General features: G+C 43.3%; 1 protein-coding gene across 1 annotated transcript in view; it reads right to left on the reverse strand.

Moving 5' to 3' along the window:
• Positions 1 to 5,192: 5,192 nt before the first annotated feature.
• Positions 5,193 to 25,526, reverse strand: part of LOC132402297 (BTB/POZ domain-containing protein 7-like) — a 205,918-nt gene continuing 185,584 nt past the window's right edge. The window contains exon 11 of the mRNA XM_059985162.1: positions 5,193 to 14,811. Within this exon, the coding sequence (XP_059841145.1) occupies positions 13,711 to 14,811 (1,101 nt within the window). The 3' untranslated portion in view covers positions 5,193 to 13,710. The remainder of the gene's footprint in view (positions 14,812 to 25,526) is intronic.

Consider the following 25,526-nt stretch of genomic DNA (forward strand, 5'->3'; position numbering starts at 1 on the left):
TAAATTAAATAAGACATGCAAAATGGGAGGAAAATTCATGAGTCATGGGTTCAACGTCAATTTAGAAATCTGATGGCGGAGGGGAAGAAGCTGTTCCTGAATTATTAAGTGTGTGCCTTCAGGATTCTGTACCTCCTCCCTGATGGTAGCAATGAGGAGAGGGCATGACCTGGATGGGGCGGGTCCTTAGTGACCAATGCTGCCTTTTTAAGGCATTGCCAATTTACATAATTTGACTTCTTTTGCACATTGGTTCATACAAACAAGCTGGATGAACTCAGCAGGTTGGGCAGCATCCATGGAAACGAGCAGTCAACGTTTCGGGCCGAGACCCTTCGTCAGGACTAAAGGAGGGGGCAGGGGCACTTTGAAGAAGGTGGGGAGAGGGTGGGAAGGAGAAGGCTGGTAGGCGACAGGTGAAAAACCAATCAGAGGAAAGATCAAAGGGTGGAGGAGGGGAAGCATTGAGGGGGTAGGCAGGAAAGGTGAAGGAGGAATGTAAGGGGAAAGCACTATGGGTAGTAGAAGGCAGAATCATGAGAGAGGTTATAGGCAGCTGTTAGAGGGGGCAGAGTGAAAGTGGTATGGTGGAAGGGAGAGGGAAGGAATTACCAGAAGTTGGAGATTTCAATGTTCATACCAAGGGGCTGGAGATGACCCAGATGGTATATGAGATGTTGACTACCCAGACGAACAACCTCATATACCATCTGGGTAGTCTCCAGCCCCTTGGTATGAACATTGAATTCTCCAGCTTCCAGTAATTCCCTCCCCCTCCCCATCCCTCTTTCACTCTGCCTCCTCTTCCAGCTGCCTATCACCTCTCTCATGATTCTGCCTTCTTCTACTACCCATTGTGCTTTCCCCTTACATTCCTCCTTCACCTCTCCTGCCTATCCCCTCCCTCACTCCTTGATCTTTCCTCTGGTTTTTCACCTGGCACCTTCCCCCCCTCCCCCCACCTTCTTTATAGGGCTCCTGCCCCCCCTTCTTCAGCCCTGACGAAGGGTCTCGGCCCGAAACGTAAACTGTCCATTTCCACAGATGCTGCCCGACCTGCTGAGTTCCTCCAGCTTGTTTGTGTGTGTTGATTTGGCCACAGCATCTGCAGTGTACTTTGTGTTTGCACATTGGTTGTTTTTCAGTCTTTCTTTCTGTATGACTTCTTGTTTATTCTACTGTATTTCTTTGTTTTCCTATATTTCCCATGAAAATTAATTTCAAGGGAGTATATGGTAACATATACACTTTGATATTGAGGTGATTGAATTTGATCTTCATGTTTTGATGTTTAAAGTTAGAATAGATGGCATTGAGCTAATCTGGAGTGAAGCCTTGCTGTCTCCTATGTCGCTTGATTTAACTTTATAAGAGGTGATAGTACTCGAGCACTGCCACAACTGTCCAGCATCCTTCGCTGATTCACGTTTAGTCCAGAATTGTCACTTTGCCTGGACCTCTTGTAACTTTCTTGCTCATCAGACTTGAATGCCTCTGATCTGACTCTCAGCCCATTGCAGAGCTCATGGTTCATCCAAAGCTGCTGACTGGTCAAGACTCCGAATGATTTTGTGGGGGCAGACTCATCTAGGACTGTTTTTATAAAGTTCATGACAACCATGGTGTATTCATTCAGATCCTCAGGAGTCCACTGACTCCTCTTTCTTTGTCCTAATCCCTGGAGTTTTGCTCTTTATCCTCTGCCTGTATGCAGGCAGGAAAAGGACAGCCAAGTGATCCAATTTACCAAAATGCTACCTAGGCATGGAATGGTAGGCATTCCTTATCTTAGTATACAGTGGTCTAGTGTGTTGGGACCTCTGGTGCTGCAGGTTATATGCTGATGGTAATTGGACAGGGTTTTCTTCAAACAGACCTGGTTGAGGTGTTCAGCACTGATTTGAAATGCGATGGGATGGGCTGTTTCATGTTTGGAGACAGCCTCATGCAGTATCTCACTTGGCCGCTGGTGGTATGTAAACTGCAATCAGGATTATGGAGGAGAACTCCCTAGGTAAATAGAATTTGACCATTGTGTGTTTAAGATCAGGGGAGCATGAGTTTGACAAAACCACATCAGGGCACCATGAAAAATGTATTGTGAAACACACACCTCCACCGTTTGCCTTCTCCGAATCAGCAGTTCAGTCCATACGGAAAATGGAGAAGCCTTCTGGTTTGACTGCTCTATCTAATGTGCTGGGAGAAAGCCACATCTCAGTCAAACATAAAACATAACTGTCCCTTATTTCCCTCCAACAGAGTAATCTAGCAGCACTCTTGCAAATCACTGTCTGTGAAAGAGACTGCCATACTTTCCATGTAGGGAAACTGTGAGAACATTCTTCTCCCAATGTTTTGCTTATATATTTTCAATTTTCTGATAAAAGTGAACACTGCACTTTTTGCCTGGATTAAATTGAAATTCTCACCCTGCAGTTTCATATTTAGAATGTTCATTTTGTCATAGAGATCGGCTAGGTATATCAAATCTCCATTGAAGTTCAATTTTGCATCCAGGTTCTTGTTCACTTTGAGCAAAAATTCAACCACAGTATCAAAAAAATCAAAGAAGCATTTTTAGCAGCAGCCTTTTGACAGCCAATGCCTTCAGTGTGAAGAAGCAAGCAATCAAACTCTTCATTATCTCGACATAACTGGTGGATAATTCTGCTGTTTAATGGATGAGCCTGAATTTTGTTGATGGCAGATATTACAAGACTCATTCTTGAAAAAGTCGCTAGTTAAGGTTTTTGGCTGCGAGACGTTGATGATGAATTGCACGACGGATTGCTGGTAATCCAGCATGGTGACCTGTCATATACGGTGCTCCATCTATTACACAAGAAATCATGTTCCTAATCAGAATACTTTTATCCTCAATATACATTTTGAGCTCATTGTAGATTGATTCTCTGTTGATATTTGATTTTAAACTTTTTACAAAAGAGAATCTCTTCATAAACTTTTCAATTTTTGTTCAACTGGACATATGCTACTAGCAATGCCTTATTGTCTCACACAGTTAACTTGAAGTTGGGACCTGAATTGTGTTTTTTGTAGCTCTGTACATAGTTGGTACTCAATGTCTTCACTTATTTCATCAACATGATGAGCTACAGAGTTATTACAGAGGAATTAATTTTAAAATACTGGTATCCATTTTGAGAATAGTGGCGAGCACTCCTGATACAGCAGGCATTATTAATCTTTCACTAATTGTATGAGATTTTCTACACTTTGCTATCATTTTGGAAATGTTATAAGAAGCAATGAGACCATTATCAAAATCACTTTTAGTTTTCTTAGCAAATGACTCAAGTGTGCAACTCTTTTCCAATGTTTCTTTCATCTTCTGGAACTCAGTAATACGATAAGGACCCTTTTCAGGTTGTCTTTTACGGAAGTGTCCCTGCAATCTTTATGGTTTCATGGCTTCATTAGACAATACAGTATTACAAGTAAGACACATGGGATCTTATGGGAATGGAATAAAACCACACTCCAGGTATGTAACATTGTTTTGATGCACCTTCTGTAGTTTCAGTTTCTTAGTAGGATTAGAATTCAAGGCTTCACCACCTTCAGACACCGAGATTATGCTGTAATATTTACCCACCATTAATGGGGCTAAATTAAAATACAAAATTAACACAAACTGGGAATGCCTATTGGATGTTCATGATGGCAGCAAGTTGACATGGTCGGTCAGGCCTCGTGCCTCAAGTTAGGGTGCTGCTTACAGCCCCCTCCCCCCAATAATCTTGAACACCCCCAACAACTTCTGTATTTCTTAATGCCCCTTAAGGATACATAACCACCCCCTTGGGGGGGGGGGGGGGGGTGAGAGAGAAGGTACAGCACTGCCTCTATTGGGAATCACTGCCCTAGCCCAATTATGGGACAAGTTACAAGGACAAATGAACCTCCCAAGTGGTGCATCTTTGGACTTTGGGAGGAAACCCACGTGCTCATGGGAAGGATGAACAAAAACTTCTTACAGGCAGTGGCAGGATTTGAACTCTGAACTACTGACACTCCAAGCTGCAATAGTGTCAGTTAACCACTGTGCTGACCGTGGTGCCCGACACCGCTGTTTGTGCTTTGTGGTTCCTGTGACTCGATTAGCTGTGTCCAATCGCCTCGTCAATTGTCCCTCCCCACTAATCTTTCCTTCTGGCATTTATCCCTGTATGTGGCCGAAGTGCTACACCTACCCTGTCACCTCATCCCTCTCCCTCATTCAGGGCCCCAAACAGTCCTTCCAGACTTTCTCAAAATGTAATGTGTTCCTTTAACTACATCACAAAATCAGGTCATTCATATTTTGTTGGTGTTAAAGGTAATAATTCAGTTGATTAAGTTAGACTTGGTGTATTAGCCAACAGGATTTGTCTTGTTAACATTTCGGTCAATAAAATGCCTTGGAACATCAAGAAGAAATGGGGCAGCCACTTTCTGGAGGGCGTGCAGGAGTTTTGGAGGAGGAAGAGGGAAAAGGTGAAAGGTGGAGACAGACGACAAACATGAGTGAAGGCCATGGGGAAACCCTCAGAGCTAAATTTGGAAGGACAGACACCAGTGTGAGCAGCATGGTAGTGTAGAGTGTTAGCACAATATATTACAGTACACGTGACCGGGGTTCAATTCCCACTGCTGTCTGTAAGGAGCTTGTACGTTCTCCCTGTGACTGTGTGGGTCCCCCCCTCCCACAGTCCATAGACATACCATTTGGTAGGTTAATTAATCAGCGTAAATCATCCCATGATTAGGGTAGGATTAAACCAGGGGTTCCTGGGCTCAAAGGGCTGGAAATGCTTATTCTGAGCTGTAAATAACAATCCTCTTGCAGACTTTGGTCTCAGGGGAAATGTGCAGAGATAACTTTAAGTTAGCTAGTTGTCACACAACCTGGAGAAAGTTTGACGCCTTGTCCTTGGACATTGTATGGATATTTAATTATGTTTCAGGCAGAAATGTTTCAGTACTGTGAGTAAACTGGATTGATTATGCAACAATGAACTCCAATGATTATGTGCACACTATGGTCTGATATATATGCAATGGGCCCTTTTCTAAAGAGAGGGTTACTTTATTATAACACAACATCTGTTCTAATTAATAAGAATGATTCAGCCTCTGGCAGATAGAGTTCAGTACTACAGACACAAGAGACATGCACATACAGTCAGTAGAGTTTTCATACATTTATTATTGTTGGGACATTAGAAAGATCCAAGCAACTATAGTATATAAATAACTTACTATCTGGGTGGAAAAAAAACATAATCAATTTATTTTCCCTAATTGACACTGGACACACCTAATGTTGTAGAAAAATAGATTTAGAAGAAACACATATTATACACATGGGGAAATTTACAAAGGCAATGACTCTCAATGTGGCATACAGATGAGCTGGGATTCAGTCATTAACATGTAATTAAATGGCAAATTTCTGTTTGTTATAAAAAGTAGGGCATGGCACTTACAAAAATGTGATTGATAGAATTTAATTACCATCCTTCCTTTAACATCTTTCCAAATGTAACAGTGGAGCAGTACCATTGATATAGCCTGGGACAATTATAAATTCTGTCCTGTGTAAGTGAATAGGTAAATTTTGAAACCAGCTAAGTACTTAATACTCACACAAATGCTGGAGGAACTCAGCAAGTCAAGTGACATTGATGGAGGGGAATGAATAGTCAAAAGTCTTGGCCAAAAACTTTGTTTATGGACACCTCAGTTAATGGTAGGGGTCTAAGGCATAAAGAAGGTTGGGAACCCCTGAATTAGAACACTGAACAATGCAGCACAGTACAAGCCCTTCAGCCCTCGATGTCGTGCTGATCTTCTAAAATCAATCCTACATAACCCCTATTTCAGTCCCCTCCACAGATGCTGCCTGACCTGATGAACTCCCCCCAGTGTTTTGAGTGCATTGTTCGAGATTTTCCGCATCAGCAGAACCTCTCCTGCTTATGAGGTGTTTAAAAATGTTGGTGAGCAGTGGTTTAAGCAAGAACCTGCCATTGCTCTGCAGGTGAAGGAATAAGATTGGCTTGCAGACTCTACCAATGCACACCCAAGTGGGAAATTGAAGCTGTGATGATTTTCAGTTCTTCAGTAAACCACCTCCCATTCAAATACTTTTCTGCTGATTCTGCATATGGGTTCTATAGTTCTTTGGCTTAGGCCTCGCTCGGCACACGCTAAAATCGACTAAGTCTCTGCTGAAAGGCCTACTTTCACTCCTATTGGCTGACTAGTAAGGATGTCAAAGGTTATGGGGAGAAGGCAGGAGAATGGGGATAATAAATCTACCATGTTGGAATAGCAGAGCAGATTCATTGGACCATTTAGCCTAATTCTGTTCCTATGCCTTATGGTCTTGCAAAAGCAGATGTGGGCACCAATACATGGGGAAACAATCAGAATTTTTGTCTTCATTTTCGTGTGCTGGCCAATGCTACTGTGGGGAGTAAATGGTCAACATTTCTTGCCAAGGCCCTTCATCAGGTGGTAATGAAGTCTCTTAGCTTGAAACGTTGACTTGTTTATTCTCCTCCACAGATGCTGCCTGACCTTCTGAGTTCCTCCAGCATTTTGTGTGTGTTGCTTTGGGATTTCCAGCATCTGCAGAATCTCTTGTGTTTATGATTCAATGCTAATGAGAACCTCAAAGAGGAGCACAACCTTGTCTTGAGTGTTTGGAGGTCTGTGTGCCTCAGTTATCCAGAGAGCTATGCTGGCTGGAGTCGAGGCTTTATGCTTTGGCTCTTGGTAGGGTCACCCATGCCAAACAGGTCAAAGGATAGAGGCCAGATCAAGCGTGGGCCACTGGTACAGGTTCAGGGGTTCAGCTCAGAGCTAACAACTAAGAGGACCTTCATTGCTGCCCTAAATGCCAGTGGCATTACAGGCAGTAAGCAAGTAAGCTAATGAGAAGCCTGCTAACCAAGCGCTGTCAAAGAGGGCGCACTTGTAAGTGAAACAACCCCGAGGATGGAGTTTGCAACAATCCTCACCATGAACATAGCTAAATGGTGTAATGGGCTTGAGTGGTTGAAATGTAATGCTTATGTTCCAGGTGCATTGTGCAGAACCCCAAATGTTCTTTCCAGTTGCCTTGAGTTTCCACTGCGTTTCAAGCTCAGCAGCTAAAAGCAACATCCCTACTTGCTCCGATCACACTCCTCAGACCCTGCCAACACCACTGGTGGTATCAGGGGTTGAATGACATGCAAGGCTACATGAAAGTGAGTATCCTGAGTCCTCATGCAGGATTCCCTAAGAGGTTAACTTGCAGGTTAAGTCACTGGTGAGGAAGGCAAATGAAATGTTAGCATTCTTTTCAAGAGGACTAGAATGTAAAAGAAAGGATGTAATGCTTGAGAATTTATAAGGCATTGGTTAGACCGCACTTGGAGTATTGTGAGCAGTTCTGGGCCCCTTATCTAAGAAAAGATGTATTGGCATTGGAGATGGTCCAGAGGAGGTTTTCGAGAATCATCCCGGGAAAGAAAGGGTTAATATATGAGGAGTGTCTATGAAGGTTCTCAATTATCCAGATCATTGTAAAACAAGCAGTAGTGAATAAACTGGACTTGCTGGGTTGACTAGAAGACGTTTTGCCACTCATCTGAGAGGCTTCTTCAGTTCTGGTCCGTGGTGGGTGGTTTTCCAGCTTATAAACTCTGCCAGTTGTTTAAAGGTATAGCAGTCACATTTGGGCTGTTAAGAGTTGCAGAGGTATTGAGAGGGTCACTAGTCTTATCTTTGCATGAATGCAGGTCTGAACTGCTGTGGAGATGCCAGGATAGAGATGTTCGGATGGCACTGTAAGTAGCTGATAGATGGTGTTGTACCCCACACCCTCTATTTAGGGATGGGTTTTTCAGTTTGTCTCACTGGCCCAAAAATCTCATCGAAACCTATCGAATACTGAAAGGCCTGGATAGAGAGGACATGGAGAGGATGCTTCCTATAGTCGGGGATTCTAAGCCCAAGGGCACATCTTCAGAATGTCCTTTTAGAGTATGGATGAGGAGGAAGTTCTAAGCGGGGGTGGTGAATCGGTGTAATTCATTGCCACAGATGGTTGTGGAGTTTAAGTCATTGGGTATATTTAAAGTGGAAGTTGAAAGATTAGTCAGGGCATCAAGGGTCAAAGGTTAGAGGGGAAGGCAGGAGAATGGGGTTGAGAGGGATAATAAATCAGTCATGATTGAATGGTGGAGCATACTCGATGGGCCAAATGGCCCAATTCTGCTCCTATGTCTTATGTTCTATTTATATAAAAAGGCCTCAATGTTCTTTTTCCCTTTCCCTCAAAGTCTCAAAGAGTTTGAGACACATTTTCATTATCAGAACCAGCATGTGACCAGTTATCAACTCTGGGGTGGTTATCCACACGAACAGCACAAAGCTATCTGCCTTGCAATGCTGATCTTGGGCTGCTGCCACGGCAAGTCTGGAGTCTTGACCAATGGCAGACAGACTCAAGGAGCACAAGTACGATGCCATCAGGACACCGTTATCACCGTCAAACTTTTTTCTGTGAGCCCAACCCTCCTCTGCCCCCTTTTAAAAAGATTTCTTTTTCAAAGTCTGCTCTGTTATTTCATCATGACTGATCCATTTCCCCTTCGGCCCCAATCTCCTGCCTTCTCCCTGTATCCTTTCATGCTCTGACAATTAAGAACCTACAAACCACTGCCTTAAATATACTCAATGACTTGGCCTCCACAGTCGCCTGTGGCAATAAATTCCACAGATTCTCTACTCTGGCTAAAGAAATTCTTCCACATCTCCATTCTAAATGGACACCCCTCTATCCTGCTCTCTCCTCAGATCTTAAGATTTCCCCACCATAGAAGACATCCTCTTCGTATCCACTCTGTCGAGACCTTTTCAACATTTGACAGGAGTCAGTGAGGTCACCCCTCACTCTTCTGAATTCCAGTGAGCAAAGGGCCAGAACCATCAAATGTTCTTCATATGCGCCTTTGATTCTCATAATCATTTTTGTGAACCTTCCTTGATCTCTTTCCTTTGTCAGCACATCCTTTCCTAGATAAGGGGCCCAAAACTGCTCACAATACTCCAAGTGAGGCCTCACTGGTGTGCTTCAACTGGATTCAAATGTCAGCTTTAGGTCAACTCGTAGAAATATCTGACTCTCTCAGCAAACACCACAGGAAGTGGCACAGCTGGCTTGTGTAACTTTCTGGGATATACTAATGGTGCTATCAAATAAGTGCTAAAGTACATGGCAAGCTTGACACATTGCAAGGAACTCGAGAGCAGGGGTTCTGAACCTTTTTCAAGTTATTGAACAATACCATTAAGCAAGGTTGGGAACCCCGGCTCTGGGCCAACACACACATAAAGTGCTGAGGAAATCGGCACGTCAGGAAGGAAATAAACAGTTGATGTTTCAGGCCAAGCCCCTTCATCAGGACTGGAAAGGGTAAGAGCCAGAATAAGGTGGGGAGAGAGAAGGCAAGGGGAAGGAGTATAGGTGATCAGTGAGAACATGTAAGGTAAAAGGCTGATAAAGAAGGAGTGACCCATGGGAGGAAGGGAAGGTGGAGGGGAACCAGAGGGAGGCGATGAAGACTTGCTGAGTTCCTCCAGCATTGTGTGTGTGTGTGTTGCTCAAGATTTCCAGCATCTGCAGAATCATGTCTCTGCATGCAAGGAACTTAAAAAAAAAATGGAAGGCTACATAGGAGGGAAGGTTAGAAGAATCTTAAGAGTAGGTTAGAAGATCAGCACAACACTGTGGGCCAAAGGGCCTGTCTATTTTAGATGATGGAGAATTTGGTCAGACCACACTTGGGAGTATTGTGAGCAGTTTCTGACCCACATCTCAGAAAAGATGTTCAGCCATTGGAAAGGATCCAGAGAAGATTCATAATTATCCTAAGAATGAAAGGGTTAATGTATAATATGAGGTGCGTTTGATGGTTCTGGGCCCCTACTCGCTGGAATTCAGAAGAATGAGGGGTGAGCTCTTTGAAACCTATTGAATATTGAAAGGCCTCGATAGAGTGGATGTGGAGAGAATGTCCTGCATGCTGGGGGAAATCTGGGATCAGAGGGCACAGCCTCAGAAATGAGGGATGTCCCTTAGAGCAAGGATTTCTTTAGCCAGAGGATGGTGAATCTTGAGGAATTCAAAACCACAGATGGTTGTGGAGGCCAAGTCATTGGGTATATTTAAAGCTGAGATTGCTAGCTTCTTGATTAATAAGGGTGTCAAAGGTTATGAGGAGAAGGCAGAAAAATAGGGCTGAGGAGGAGAAAAAAAATCAGCCATGATCAAATGGTGGAGTAGACTTGATGGGCTGCAAGGCCTAATCCTGCACCTATGTCTTATGGAAATCTCTGAAGAGGAAATTCAATGTCAAGCTGGACGGTTGAACAAGTTGCCCTTATGTTTATCCAGACATTCATCTTGCCTTCAGTACTGATGTGGTACTTGATAGGTTGTAAATCATTGGCCAAACAATGACTCCAAGTGGGTCAGCCTTGCAAATATGACTCGGCCTGTTAAACAAATCTGTTGGAAGGTTTTTCGCTTTTCTCCAAGTAGGAAACAAAAAATCAAAACTTATTCAAAGGCCTAGTGGAAAAGGAAAAGGGCTTGATCTGGTGGCTTCCCGAGTCACAAGGTTGACCATAATACTAGCGCATAAATTATTTAGTGATCTGATGGTAAAGTAGATAAAAATAATACTGAAGTTGGCAGGGGGGTGGGTAAGAAAATAAGGAGACATTTTCTTCTACAACACACACAAAGTGCTTGAGGAACTGAGGCCAGGTGATATTGATGGAGAGGAATAAACAGTAATTCCTCCTCATAGATCAGGGGCTCCCAACCTGGGGGTCCACCGACCCCCGTTTAATGGCATAAAATAGATTGGGAACATCTGCCTAGATGCTGCCTGACTGCTGAGATCCTTCCAGCATTTTGTGTGTGCACTGTACTGCATTTCCAGCATCTGCAGAACCTCATGGTGATCTCAAGATCTTCATTGAATAATGTTGTCTGTATATTGATTGGACCACAAAAGGTGAGGGAAAACAGAACATTGCCAGCACTAGTCTAAGTCACAGATCACCAGTGTTGTAACTGTAGTCAAATAACTGGCAAACGGATTTTTGTAGAAGTTGTCTCCAAAGTTTCAAGGTGATAGAGAAAAGGCCAACTGCACACACGCAAACTAGCCACTTGAAAGTGATAAGAATGAACACCTCAAAATTAATGGGAGGAGAGATATTTAAACATCTACCTGCCCAATCTTAGTGGATCAGTTTATTACCGTTCTTCCAATGAAGGGAGGGACCACCATCCTGCAACTTTCTCTGTGCTCTCCATTGTTTAACTAGGAGAGTCGGGTTGAAAGGGCTAATCAATTAGCCATGGTGAAATGGCAGGCTCAATGGGCTGAATGGCCTAATTCTGCTCCATATATGTTCTGATCTATTGACAATAGTTTGCTGACGAATTAGGAAAGTGAACCTCATTATTCAAGTGAGGATCCAGCCTTATGAGCTGACCCCACACACATCTGGTTTTGGTCTTGGCAGCTCCTTCAGTGGCATGCACAATCACAATCCTCCTTTTTTTTTAACCTAATTGTAGAATACTAGTGGTCCAAAAGGACTGAGAATGGACAATATGGAACATGCCTCTAATACTTGCAACAGCATCAGATTAAATCAGTTTACAGATTACGCCTAAAGCTTTGGCTAAGTTTGCGGTGGTACATGCCTCTTTAAACTGCCTTAGAACAAAACCCTGGCTCACTAGAGAGTTTCAAAATCAAACCTTTAAATAATTCATGAGTTCAATGACCATTTCAACAAGTATGGTAGAAACCAGAGGCTTTAAACAGACTAAATGTTTTAGGAAAAGGTGATACAACCTGTAGATGCGCAGTTGATAATATCATATAAAAATATATTCAAAACATAATTTTAAACTTCAAGATGTCTAAAATAGAAACAACCTCTCCAAAGCAGTTTAGAAGCAGCTTGAGACAGTTAAGGTTATGAGTAAAGGGCCTCGAAAAGAGGAGACCTGGGACAGGATAAGGGTGCGAGGGAATTTCAAGTGCCTTTACGGGTTGCATAACTAACCATGCAACAAAATAGCCCTATTATCAACTGGATCTGCCTCCTTTGCATAACACACTCCCTCTCTCGATTTCTCACAATACTTCCTGATAATCTAGCAGTTCAACCCAGATGTTTAACATCTGGGCAGAACCTGAACAGGCAGTTTAATGTCAGTGATACGAGAGACTGGTTGCTTTGCCTGTGTTACCTACAAGTAAAAGCGCATGAGCATTTCTTGAAATTGACCTCCCCCCGTACAGTTTAGCTGATACAGCAAGAAGTTCCACAAACTATTGTCCAAGCTCCAGTTTTAAAGAATTCATAATTTTACTAGAAAAATCATTTCCAGCATAGTTATTTGCATCAGGCTACAGAATACCATGGTAAAATAAAGAGACAGCCCCTCCACTTGAATATTAACTCCTTTTATTTCCTGTTCTCATCCACAGTGAAGCACCCTCATCCCGAGTGGCACTGGGCTTCAGGAGGGCTCTCCTGCCCAATCAGAGGGAGGCTGCATTTGCTCTGAGGGACAAATACAAGCTTGGGAGCACGCTCTGGTTGAAGTTGATTGGTGGTGGGCACAGAGGATGGATGGCATTGCAAGAAGGATCTTGACTAATACTTCCTTCCTGCATGCAGCAATGCCCACAATTCCAAGTGGGGGGGGGTGAAGGGGGAACACGCAGCAGGAGTCAAGCTTGGGGTAAGTCTTACTTGCAATGGCCCCAGTTCCATGCAGTGAGCAGCAAGTGCCCAGGAGTGGAGCCGATCGTAATGACTGCCTTGTGGCGAAGCATTGACAACAAAAATATCTGTCCACTTCACTTATAACACTCCAGTTCAACAGAAATAAAACAAAAATGCAAACCCAGTCATGATTTCTGAACTAAAGACAAAGTTTCTTTGTAGAACAACAATTCCAAAGTGAAAACAAAATCATTCCCTTGTGCTTTTCGCTGAAAGTTTTCAATCTTCCTCAGCTGGTTCCTCTGTTTTGGCCCTGTTTAACTTGCATAGGACATGGGACTCTTCTCCCTGTCAACATCCAGCACATTTCAATTATGCCCTCTTGTCAAAATAAAATGGTGAGCAAAAAAAAAATCCATCCCCTGGACCACATCCCTTCCTGTCCATTCTATCAGCTTGTTACCTTCTACAAGGAGAAAGTAAGCAGAAAACAAGACCTCGCTACTGTAAATATAGTCACTAGAATGGTTTGTATTGCTCAGAGACTCACCCCCCTGTGTTTCATCTGGATCAGAAGGATCAAACAGCTCCGGATATAGGCATACAGTCAGTGAGGCTAACCAGCTAACCATGACTAAACTCACAAGAACTTCCATCGCACCACATGATTTTTTGTTTGATGGGCATCCTTTGGAAGGAAAAGAGAGAGAGAAAGAGAAGAGGGAAAAAGAAAGGAGAGATTGAGAGAGGAAAAAGAGAGGAAAAAGGGGAAAAGAAAGGGAAAATAGAGACAGAGTAAAAAAAAGAACAAAATAAGATAGAGAAAGGGAGAAAAAGGAAAGAGAAAAATGACACAAAACATCAGAAGGGAAATAACATATGCCAGATCTATAGAGCCGACTTCTTGTATAGAAAGTCTCTAGGCTCAGACTTATTTGGCTGTCTCTTGGTGTTCACGCTATGGCTGATACAACAGTTTGATGGTGAGAGGTGGCTTGCCTCGGCTAGTCTCCCAGCTGCGTCCTCAATGACAGAGATGAACGGCACACCTACACCAGGGCTGGCGGGAAGACTAGAAGTCAAGTCCGTGGTCACTGCGGTGTCAGAACCTCCCCTCCGATAAAGGTAGTCGCAACAGGTAGGTGCTGGCAACGAGAAGTTGTCTGACTTTACTATGGTCTGTGGCGAGTTCCTTCGTCTCAGCTGGGATGACAGTGGCTCGCAAGGGAGGAACGAACACCTGACAGGCGACACAAGCCTGGGCCTCGGCTTCGACTCTTCAGCCGGCAAGCCATGGATTAAGTCTGTCCCTATCAATGTCCCACCAGCAAAGGCTTTGTAATCAGCTGGTTCTAAAGGTGTTTGCTGGTCAGGCCTCCCGAATTGCTGAGGTACATCCAGCAGCCTTTCCTCGTGAGCTGGTAGACCATGGGTCAGATCTGTGCCAGCAGTACAATGAATAACCTCCACTGCAGGTGGTGGGTCAACACTTACAGAAGTCCTCGTAAGGTCAGCCTTCTCATGAACATCTATTGGATCACTGTTCAAGGTCTCTTTTCTTTTTGAAAGCAATGCTGGACTTAAATGAGGTGGCTTTAAGCTCGTGGGTTGTCTGGAGTTATTTTTCGCATCTTGGCAGAATGTGTGACCCTTTGAAGGGGATGGGGCAGGGCTGGGCAACTTCTGGGACGGAGCAAAAGACTGGCAGGAATCATCCGGAGAAAAGTCATAAAAATCAGGGTAGTTCCAAAAGTCTACATGCCTGCGGGGTTTCTGTCCCCGAGAGTGTTTCTTCTTCCTCAAGCTGTACTTGCTGACACCGCGACTTGAACAGGGCAGTTCGGGAGCCTCGGTGCTCAGCTCTGTGGGTTCCTGCCCGGCTTCGGACACAGCTTTGCAAAGCTCAGGGTCTTTGGGTGGCAAGCTTGGCTTTGATGTGGCTGCCATGGCAATGTCTGGCATCAACTCCTTCACCACACTCTTGGAAACCTGTAATAACAAAGTTAACCAAGTCGGTAATTACATAGTTATGCACATTTTACTTCATATCTGTACTTTAATTTCTAACTTTTCTATTTTACATGATTCTTCATTCTCTATATTTGAGTGTTGTGTTTTTTTTGTTGCATGTCAACACACCACAGCAAATTCCTAATACACACACAAAATGCTGGAGGAACTCAGCAGATCAGGCAGTGTCTACGGAGGGGAATAAAACAGTCAATGTTTCGGGCTGAGGCCCTTCTTCAGGACTGGAAAGGGGGAAGAAGTTTGGTAGGGAGGTAAACAAGCAGCTACAAGGCGCAGAAGAGATCACTGAGGGGTAGCAGTGATAGAGGGTTTCACTGGACTCCCATTGTAAGGAAGATTTAAGCTTCTTCAGAGCAGGCACACCTCAGAGACTTTGCAGTGGAGTGGTCAATCACAAACACGAGAAAGTTTGTAGATGCAGGAAACACAAACATGAGAATTTACTACCCGTTGCAAAGTCTCTCCAAGTGGTGCAACTAAGGAAGACCTCTGTTTGGGACGCTTGTTTGTACCACTCGACTTGGACTTCTGAGGTTGAGAGTGGAAATATCTCAGTGCACCAGCTTTTCCACTTTTAAAAACTCTCACACAGGTTTCCTGTCATCATCAGATATGATGGGCAACCACCATTGGTAGCGTTCTAATTTTTTCCGTATTTCATTTAAACACATATTTTGTTACTTAGTTAAATAGTAATTTGTCTTTATTGTGCCTTTTAAATATTTCCATGAAACTTTAGCTAATTAGGACAACCTAATAGGGTCAAAATGTGCCTGTCCTAATGTGTCCCAATTAACGAGAAACCACTGTATAAGGAAATATTAAATGTTGCCTGTTTATTCATTTCCATAGATGCTACGTCTAGCATTTTGTGTGCGTTGCACTGTATTTATGAGCTGTTGTACAAATATTTCCAATCTGTAAACATGCTGGGGACCTACAGAAGAACAAGTGGCAATTTAGTAGGATGCTGTGGCCAAACAAGCAATTGTACTTACACAGCAAAACTTTCATTACAGCCAGGTATAGAAACACCAATGCCCAGAAACAGGAAAACCTACAGGGAGTGGTGGGATCAGCCCAGTCCATTACGGGCAAAGTCCTCCTCCTCACTGAGCCACAAGAAGGTAGCATCCATCAAAAACCCCCATCATCCAGGACATGTTCTCTTTTCACTACCATAAGGAAGAAGGTAGTCCCACACCACCAGGTTCAGGAACAGTTATTACCCTCAACCATCAGGCTCCTGAACCAGCGTAGATAACTTCACTCACCAAAATGAGCTTCAGGTCCCACACCACCAGGTTCAGGAACAGTTATCAACCCACAACCATCAGGCTCCTGAACCGGTGTGGATAACTTCACTCACCACAATGAGCCTCAGGTCCCACACCACCAGGTTCAGGAACAGTTATTACCCCACAACCATCAGATTCCTGATAACTTCACTCACCACACAGACTCCACAACCTACAGCACAGTGCAAATGTTTTAGTCACATACACATAGCTAAAGTGCCTAGACTTTGCCCAGTACTCTATTTCTCAATGTGGAGAAGAGAGTGAGTTTGTATATCTGATGGGTGCAAAGGATGCTGCAAATAGCAAAGGTGGAGCCCCATGGGAGGGGTGTGGGACAGGTGGCAGAGGAGTGCCAGAGGTGGGGGAGGGTGGCATGGAGTGGCAGGCATGCCCAGCCCCTGGGGCACCAGGCAAAGTCACTTGATTCTAAACAATTTGTTATTGATCATCACAGAATGTCTCCCTGTTGCTTCCCTCTCTCTTCCCCTTTTCCCAACCATGATTCCCCTCTCCCTGCCCCTTCCCACTCTCAGTCCACAATATCAGGATCAGGTTTATCATCACTCAAACATCATGAAATTTGTTTTTTTTTCCCCTCGTGGTAGCAGTTACAGTGCAATATATAAAATCACAACAATACTGTGCAGAAGTCTTAGCCTCATGTGTACGTGCCCACGACCTTTGCTCAGTACTCTACAGACTCACTTTCAAGAACTCGATGTCACATTCTCAGTGTTATTTATTTACTTTTTAAAAATTTATTATTGACAAATTTTCCTCTTTCACACAATGGATATTTATCAGTGTTTGTGATTTGTTATATATAGTTTTTTTAAATAAATTATATTGTATTTCCTTTTTTGTAAATGCCTGCAAGTGAAGATTGTGCCTCACGAGCCTGATTGAGTTTTTTGAAGAGGTAACAAAAGAAATTGATGAGGGGAGGGCAGTGGATGTGGTCTACATGGACTTTAGCAACACATTTGACAAGGTCCCTCATGAGAGACTCATCCAGAAAGTCATGAGGCATGGGTAAGTGGACCTTGGCTGTTTGGATAAAAAATTGGCTTAAAGGAAGAAAGCAGAGGGTAGTTGTGGAAGGAAAGTATTCTGCCTGGAGGTCGGTGACTAGTGAAATGCCACAGGGATCTGTCCTGGGACCCCTACTCTTTGTGATTTTTATAAATGACCTGGATTAGAGGCGGAAGGATGGGTGAGTAAGTTTGTGGATGACACGACGATTGGAGGAGTTGTGGATGGAGCTGCAGGTTGTTGAAGGTTACAAGAGGATATAGACAGGCTGCAGAGTTGGGCAGAAAAATGGCAGATGGAGTTCAATCTGGATAAGCGTAAGGTGATGCACTTTGGAAGGACAAACCAGAAGACTGAGTTCAGGATTAATGGTCAGTTACTTAAGAGTGTCGATGAACAAAGGGACCTTGGGGTTCAAATCCATACATCCCTCATGTTTGCTGCACAGGTTGATAGGGTAGTTAAGAAGGCCTATGGGATGCTAGGCTTCATTAACAGGGATTGAGTTCAAGAGTAGAGAGGTCATGTTGCAACTCTACAAATCTCTGGTGAGACTGCACTTAGAGTATTGTGTTCAATTCTGGTCACCTCATTACAGGAAGGATGTGGAAGCTATGGAGAGGGTGCAGAGGAGATTTACCAGGATGTTGCCTGGTTTGGAGAACAAGTCATATGAAGCAAGGTTAGCAGAGCTGGGATTTTTCTCTTTGGAGTGTAGAAGAATGAGAGGGGACTTGATAGAGGTCTACAAGATTATGAGAGGCAGAGATAGGGTGGATAGTCAGTACCTGTTTCCTAGGGCACTAATAGCAAACACCACAGTGCATATGTACAAAATTAAGGGAGGGAAGTTTAGGGGAGACATCAGGGGTAAGTTTTTTTTTACAGAGGGTTGTGAGTACCTGGGATGACTTGCCAGGGATGGTGGTGGAGGCTAAAACATTAGGGGTATTTAAGAGCCTTTTGGACAGGCACATGGATGAAAGAAAAATACAGTGTTATGGGGTAGTGTGGGTTAAAGGATTATATGGGCCGGTACAACATGGCGGGCTGAAGGGCCTGTGCTGTGCTGTAATGTTCTATGGTTCTATGAGAATGAAACTCAAGGTAGTATATGATAACACACTCAGTAGCCACTTTATTGGGTTCACAAGGTACCTAGTAACGTAACAACTGAAGGTCATCTTATTAGTCATCTTCTGCTTCTGTAGCTCATCCGCTTCAAGGTTCAATGTCTTTTGAGTTCAGAGGTGCTCTTCTGCATACCGCTGTTGTAACATGTGGTTGAGTTACTGCCACCTTCCTGTCAGCTTGGACCAGTCTGGCCATTCTCCTCTGATCTCTCTCATTAACAAGACACTTTTGCCCACAGAAATGCTGCTCACTGGATGCTTTTTTGTTTCTCACACCGTTCTCTGTAAACTCTGAAAATCCCAGGAGATCTGCAGTTTCTGAGATACTCAAACCACCCCGTCTGGCACCAACAACATTCCACGGTTAAAACCACTTAATCATATTTCTTCCCCATTCTGCTATTTGGTCTGAACAACTGAGCTTCTTCAAAGGCTCAAAGTTCAAAGTAAATTTATTATCAAAGCACATTTATGGCACCATATACATATTTTCTTGCGGCATTCAAGAAACACAATAGAATCTATGAAGGACCACACAAAATAAGACATTAAAACAACCAATTTGCAAAAGACAACTAACTGTACAAATACAAAAAGACAAAATAAATAAATAAGCAATAAATATTGTGGATTCTGGTTAGTTAGGACACATTGGGTCCAGTACATTTTGGCCCAATTAAATAGCTGCCCCAATTAGCCCAATTAAAAAGGCCAATTATCATTTAACTTGAGTGCCAAATTAAGTATTTATATGAAATACAGAACAAATTAGAACCACCAGTACTACTACAGCACTCTAAAACTGTGTATTGGTTCCTAATAGTTATCAACAGAGGATTTCCTCCAGTGTAATGCCACCATATATCCATTTTCGATGGACTAAATGAACTAAGTCAGCGCAGACACCTGGTGCTATCAGCGACCGCATCCTTCAAAGCTTCATTTTTATTATAACATTCAAGATAATTTTGGTTACCTTCAAGTAATTCATAGTTCTTAACTTGGTGAAGTAGTGAAATTGATTCATTTTCACTCTTGACCATTTTTGGCATCTCTAGGCTTGAAAGCTTGAGACCACAATGACAGTACAACAGTTCTGAATGACCTTATTGCTCATTTCTCACCAACTATCGGTGAAAAAATCACTTTTTTTGAAATCAAACATGTGAAACTCTATTTGCTTCGAGAGTTCTCATCTGTGATTCTGACTGCATACCTTTAGCGGCTGACTATAAGCAAGCACTCGCGAAACTGCATGATGCTGTATGTAAGCAAGAAACAACCCTTCCCAACACATTTCAAATTATCGTTGGCGACTTTAACCAGGCCTGTTTGAAGAATCTGTTGCACCAGAGGTCTTAACATTGCTACACTACAGGCAATACCTATCAGTCCTTCCTGAGACTGCTTTTCAGCAAGTCAGATCATTTTGCTGTACTCCTGCTAGCTGCATACAGACAGAGCCTAAAGAGCAAGGCTCCAGAGATGGTCGCAGGAGGCAGAGGAATGGTTACAGGATTGCCTTGAGTCAGTGGACTGGGCCATGTTCAAGAACTCATCTGAGGACCTGAATGACACCAGGGTTGTAACAAACTTTAATAAAACAGCTGTGCATTGAGTGTGCTCCCACAAAATCGTTCAGGGTTTTCCCCAGTCAGAAACACTAGAGAAACAATGAAACTCAGAACCAGCTGAGAACCAGATCGGAGGCATTCAAGTCTGGAGATCAAGGCAGCTACGAGAGGTGCAGTATGATCTCTGGAAAGCCACCTCTAGGCCAAGTGGAGATTCCGGACTAGACCGGAATCAATGAGGGATGCTTCCCAGCTGAGGCAGGGTTTGAATGCTATAACCTCCTACTAACTAAATCTTGCGACACAGGGGACAGCAGAGCTTCGCTTCCTCTATACTCACTTTGAGCACCAGAACAGAGATGAACCATCGCGCACCCCCACGGCTCCCAATGATCCTTTTGTTACGCCTGTGCCCCCCCCCCCTCCTTTTTGAGAATCGCAAGATCGCTATTAAGTCAGGTCAGGAGACCCAGGAAATGAGAGAGAGACGTTTGGAATGTCCTGGCCCCAGCGATACAAAGCCATGGAACAGGTCATTGTCTCTTGGAGACGGAATTATGCATTGAATACTGTACTTCATGGAAGCCCTCAGGCAACGTGGGCTGGTTGGGGGATGGCATCATTCCACCCTGATTTACATCTGAGACCCTGTGAGTGGGGATAAAACAGGGTCTGGGGAACAGCCCTTGACACGCACCAGGAGAAACGCTAGAAGTTCCGTGACAGCGTTTAATAACGATCGCCGGTGGAGGGCCCATGTGTGTCCTTTCCCGTTGCCCCGGGATTGAGGCCCTACCATGGAAGGCGGCTTAGCTAAAGGAGAAATCAGCCCCAACGACTCTCGAAGGATTGACATCATAAAAGGAATGGGCAAGTTTTAATCCGTCTCTCTCTCCAACCAAAAGCTGCAGCTTGAATGAATTAAAGTGACTTTTATATTTCCATCGGACAATACACTATCCCCGAGACAACGCAAGAGCTATTTCTTACTGATTATTATTATACCCACACTTTTAGATTTAGTACTGACGACGTATATTATATGTATGTTTGCATTGATATTATTTTTGTGTATTTTTATCAATAAATACCGTTAAAAATAGTACCATCAGACTTCAACAGACCTCTCTATCTTTGCTGGTAAGTGACCCAGTTATGGGGTACGTAACACTTTGGTCTCGGTATCTCAAGTGAGTGACTCAAAGGAAAGCACCTGATCTGGGTGGAGGACCTGGCTGACAGCAGGAGACCTGTGTGCCGACCATCTGGCTGGTGTATTCATGAATATCTTCAACTTCTTGCTCCAGCAGTGTGTGGTTTAGTCTTGCATAAAGGAGGCTTCAATTGTACTGGTGCCCAAGAAGAGCATGGTAACCTGTCTAAATGACTATCGCCCAGTGGCACTTATGCCTTTGAGTGGAAAATCCTACAATGGGTAATGGATTTGGCTCAGTATATCATGGGTAAAACCCTTGTAACCATCGAGCACATCCACATAAAACATTGCTGTAGAAAAACAGCATCCATCATTAAAGAGCCCCACCACCCAGACCATGTTCTTTTCGCGCTGCTACTATCAGGCAGAGGTACAAAAGCCTCGGGACTCGCACCACCAGGTTCAAGAACAGTTACTAACCTTCAGCCATCAGGCTCTTGAACAAAAAGGGACAGCTACACTCATTTAAGGACACTGTTCAATAGTTATTTCATGCTTGTTATTTATTGCTATTTATATCTGCATTTGCACAGTTTGTTTACAGTTCTTGATGTTTACAGCTACTGTTCTCTAAGTACGCCTGCAGAAAAAGAACCTCAGTGTTATATGTGGTGACATCCATGTACAGTGGCATGCAATAGTTTGGGCACGCCAGTCAAAATTTCTGTTACTGTGAATAGTTAAGCCAGTAGAAGATGAACCGATCTCCAATAGTCATAAAGTTAAAGATGAAACGTTCTTTTCAACATTTTAAGATTAGTGTATTATTTTTGTTTTGTACATTTTTGGAGTGAAAAAAAGGAAAGGAGCACCATGCAAAAGTTTGGGTGCCCCAAGAGATTTGAGCTCTCAGATAACTTTTACCAAGGTCTCAGTCCTTAATTAGCTTGTTAGGGCTATGGCTTGTTCACAGTCATTGTTAGGAAAGGCCAGGTGATGCAAATTTCAAAGCTTTATAAATACCCTGACTCCTCAAACCTTCAGCAGCCATGGGCTCCTCTAAGCAGCTGCCTAGCACTCTGAAAATTAAAATAAATGATGCCCACAAAGCAGGAGAAGGCTATAAGAAGATAGCAAAGTGTTTTCAGGTAGCTGTTTCCTCAGTTCGTAATGTAATTAAGAAATGGCAGTTAACAGGAACGGTGGAGGTCAAGTTAAGGTCTGGAAGACCAAGAAAACTTTGAGAGAACTGCACATAGTATTGCTGGAAAGGCACATCAAAACTCCCATTTGACTGCAAAAGACCTTCAGGAAGATTTAGCAGACTGGAGTGGCGGTGCACTGTTCTACTGTGCAGCGACACCTGCTCAGATATGACCTGCAAGTGAAGTCCATTTTTATTGTCATTTTGACCATAACTGCTGGTACAGTGCATAGTAAAAATGAGACTACGTTTTTCAGGACCATGGTGTTACATGACACAGTACAAAAACTAGACTGAACTATGTAAAAACAACGCAGTGAAAAAACTACACTAGACTACAGACCTAACCAGGACTGCATAAAGTGCACAAAACAGTGCAGGCATTACAGTAAATAATAAACAGGACAATAGGGCAGTAAGGTGTCAGTCCAGACTCTGGGTATTGAGGAGTCTGATGGCTTGGGGGAAGAAACTGTTACATAGTCTGGTCGTGAGAGCCTGAAAGCTTTGGTGCCTTTTCCCAGACGGCAGGAGGGAGAAGAATTTGTATGAGGGGTGCGTGGGGTCCTTCATAATGCTGTTTGCTTTGTGGATGTAGCGTGTAGTGTAAATGTCCGTGATGGCAGGAAGAGAGATCCCGATGATCTTCTCAGCTGACCTCACTATCCACTGCAGGAAGAGACCTTCATGGAAGAGTGATCAGAAGAAAACCTTTCCTATGTCCTCACCACAAAATTCAGCGTCAAAAGTTTGCAAAGGAACATCTAAACAAGTCTAATGCATTTTGGAAACAAGTCCTGTGGACTGATGAAGTTAAAATAGAACTTTTATGGCCGCAACAAGCGAAGGTATGTTTGGAGAAAAAAAGGGTGCAGAATTTCATGAAAAGAACACCTCTCCAGCGCCTTGCTTAACAGTTGGATTGACCATGTTTTGGGCTTGTGTTGCAGTCAGTGGCACAGGGAACATTTCACTGGTAGAGGGAAGAATGAATTCAATTAAATACCAGCAAATTCTAGAAGCAAACATCACACCGTCTGTAAAAAAGCTGAAAATAAAAAGAGGATGGCTTCTACAACAGGATAATGATCCTAAACACACTTCAAAATCCACAATTGATTACCTCAAGAGGCGCAAGCTGAAGGTTTTGCCATGGCCCTCACAGTCTCCTGACCTAAACATTATCGAAAATCTGTGGATAGATCTCAAGAGAGCAGTGCACGCAAGACGGTCCAAGAATCTCAGAGCTAGAAGCCTTTTTCAAGGAAGAATTGAAAGACTCTTTGCTGGTACAGAAAGCGTTTACAAGCTGTGATTCTTGCCAAAGAGGGTATTACTGATGTTATGAATCCCGTAACTAGAGAACTTACCAGCAAAGATAGAGAGGTCCGTTGAAGTCTGATGTCACTATTTTCAAACGTTTTATTCATAAAGGGACACAAAAGTAGGGTTAATACATACATTCAGATAGTGCACATTGTCAACGCTCAATCTAAAGCGCGGGTATATTAATAATCATCATTAAGAAGTGAGCTCTGCTGATGTCTAGGGGTTAATAGATTGTCCGTTGGAAATATAAAAGTCACTCAGAAGGCTGCAGGCCTCAGCCCTTTGAAAATCGCTGGGTTTCACGTGGGGCGACCGAGAGAGAGAGATTGGGGGAGAAGAGAAAGAACTTGCTGGTCTTGATGAATCTTCCGTGAAATCGGGGGAGAGTTGGTTCCCTCTCCCCGATGTTAGTTAAAAGCGGTTTTCTGTGATTCCAGCCACAAATTCCAATCCCGGAATCTAACGCACGTGGCTTCCTTCAGAATGGCTTCCCGCTGCTGCGGGATAACTTTCTCGTGTCTTTTGGGTGCGTCTGAGGGGCTGTCCCCGAGACTCTCCTTTATACTTCCTCACGGGGTCGCAGGTGTCAATCAGGTTGGGATGATGCAATCTCTCTCTCAACCAGCCCACCTTGCCCGAGGGCTTTTCACGTGGTCTCCTGAGACAATAGTCGCTGGCATCTTATTCTGTATCCCGGGTGGGACGTGCAATTTTGCACGTTTCTCTCTCTCTCTCTCTCTCACTTCCTGGGTCTACTGACCCCCCCCTCAACGGGTGCTCTTGCGATTCTCACAAAGGAGGGGGCTGGGATCATAACACTGAGTACTGACCATGCAGGGTGCCCAAACTTTTGCTTCGGGCCCTTTTCCTTTTTTGTTATTTTGAAACTGTAAAAGCCGGAAATAAAAAAAAAGTAATCTTGCTTAAAATATTAAAGAAATGTGTCATCTTTAACTTAATGCCTTTTGGAAATCAGGTCATCTTTTACTCACTTAGCTATTCACAGTAACAGAAATTTTGACCAAGGATGCCCAAACTTTTGCATGTCACTGTACTTTGAACTTTGAAATTGACACTATTTAAAAGCTGTTCACTCTAAGCATGGTGTACTGTCTAACAGCCATGCAAGAGCACGCTAGTTAGAAACTGTTCACCAACAGACTCCTGTCCCAGTTAAACAGCATAATTTCCCAAACAGTTTTTGTTCTTTAAGAGTTGTCCTAAGAAAACAGATGCCCCAATCAACCAGAAACCATCATGCCGAGAACATGAAATGACGAGTCCTTGAAAGTTAGTTTATAGGTTGTGGAAACATTTCAGTTTTGGGGTGAGTGAAGTTGACCATGTCTGCATGCTTTTATGTACTGAGTCGCTGCCACATGACTGGCTGATTAGCTATTTGCATTGCCGAGCAGGATACAGGTGTACCTAATAAAGTGAGTGTATACGTACTTAGATAATACATTTATTTTGAATTTTGAATATTTGGCGCATGGATGATAGAAAAATAGAAGGCCATGTAGGAGGGAAGGGTTAGATTGCTCTTAGAGTAGTTTAGAAGATTTGATTATTATGGCTCTGTGATCTATATTTCCTGTCGCTGCATATCTTAAGTGATAAGCAGCACAGTTACTTTGAAGTGGAGAAAAGCCAATTTGAGGAAAGTAGACAGTTAGGAGATAATCACAAAGATGATTTTTTAACAGTGACCAAGCATCCACAGGCAGCAAGAGCAAAAGAACAACACTATTGAACTTTGGACTGGAACTTGAATCAGTAGATCTATAAATCCAATGTGTGCATATCTTTCCAATGTAACATCAATCTCTAATGACTGTCTTTCAGTCTCTTCCCTTTCGGTCCAGGATGCTTTACCAACCTTCTAACTTACAGTGGTACAGTTTGTGAACCTTGTAGAATTTTCTCTATTTCTGCAATAAATAT

This window comes from Hypanus sabinus, chromosome 11 (assembly GCF_030144855.1).
Source record: "Hypanus sabinus isolate sHypSab1 chromosome 11, sHypSab1.hap1, whole genome shotgun sequence".
In the NCBI taxonomy this organism is placed as follows: Eukaryota; Metazoa; Chordata; class Chondrichthyes; order Myliobatiformes; family Dasyatidae; genus Hypanus; species Hypanus sabinus.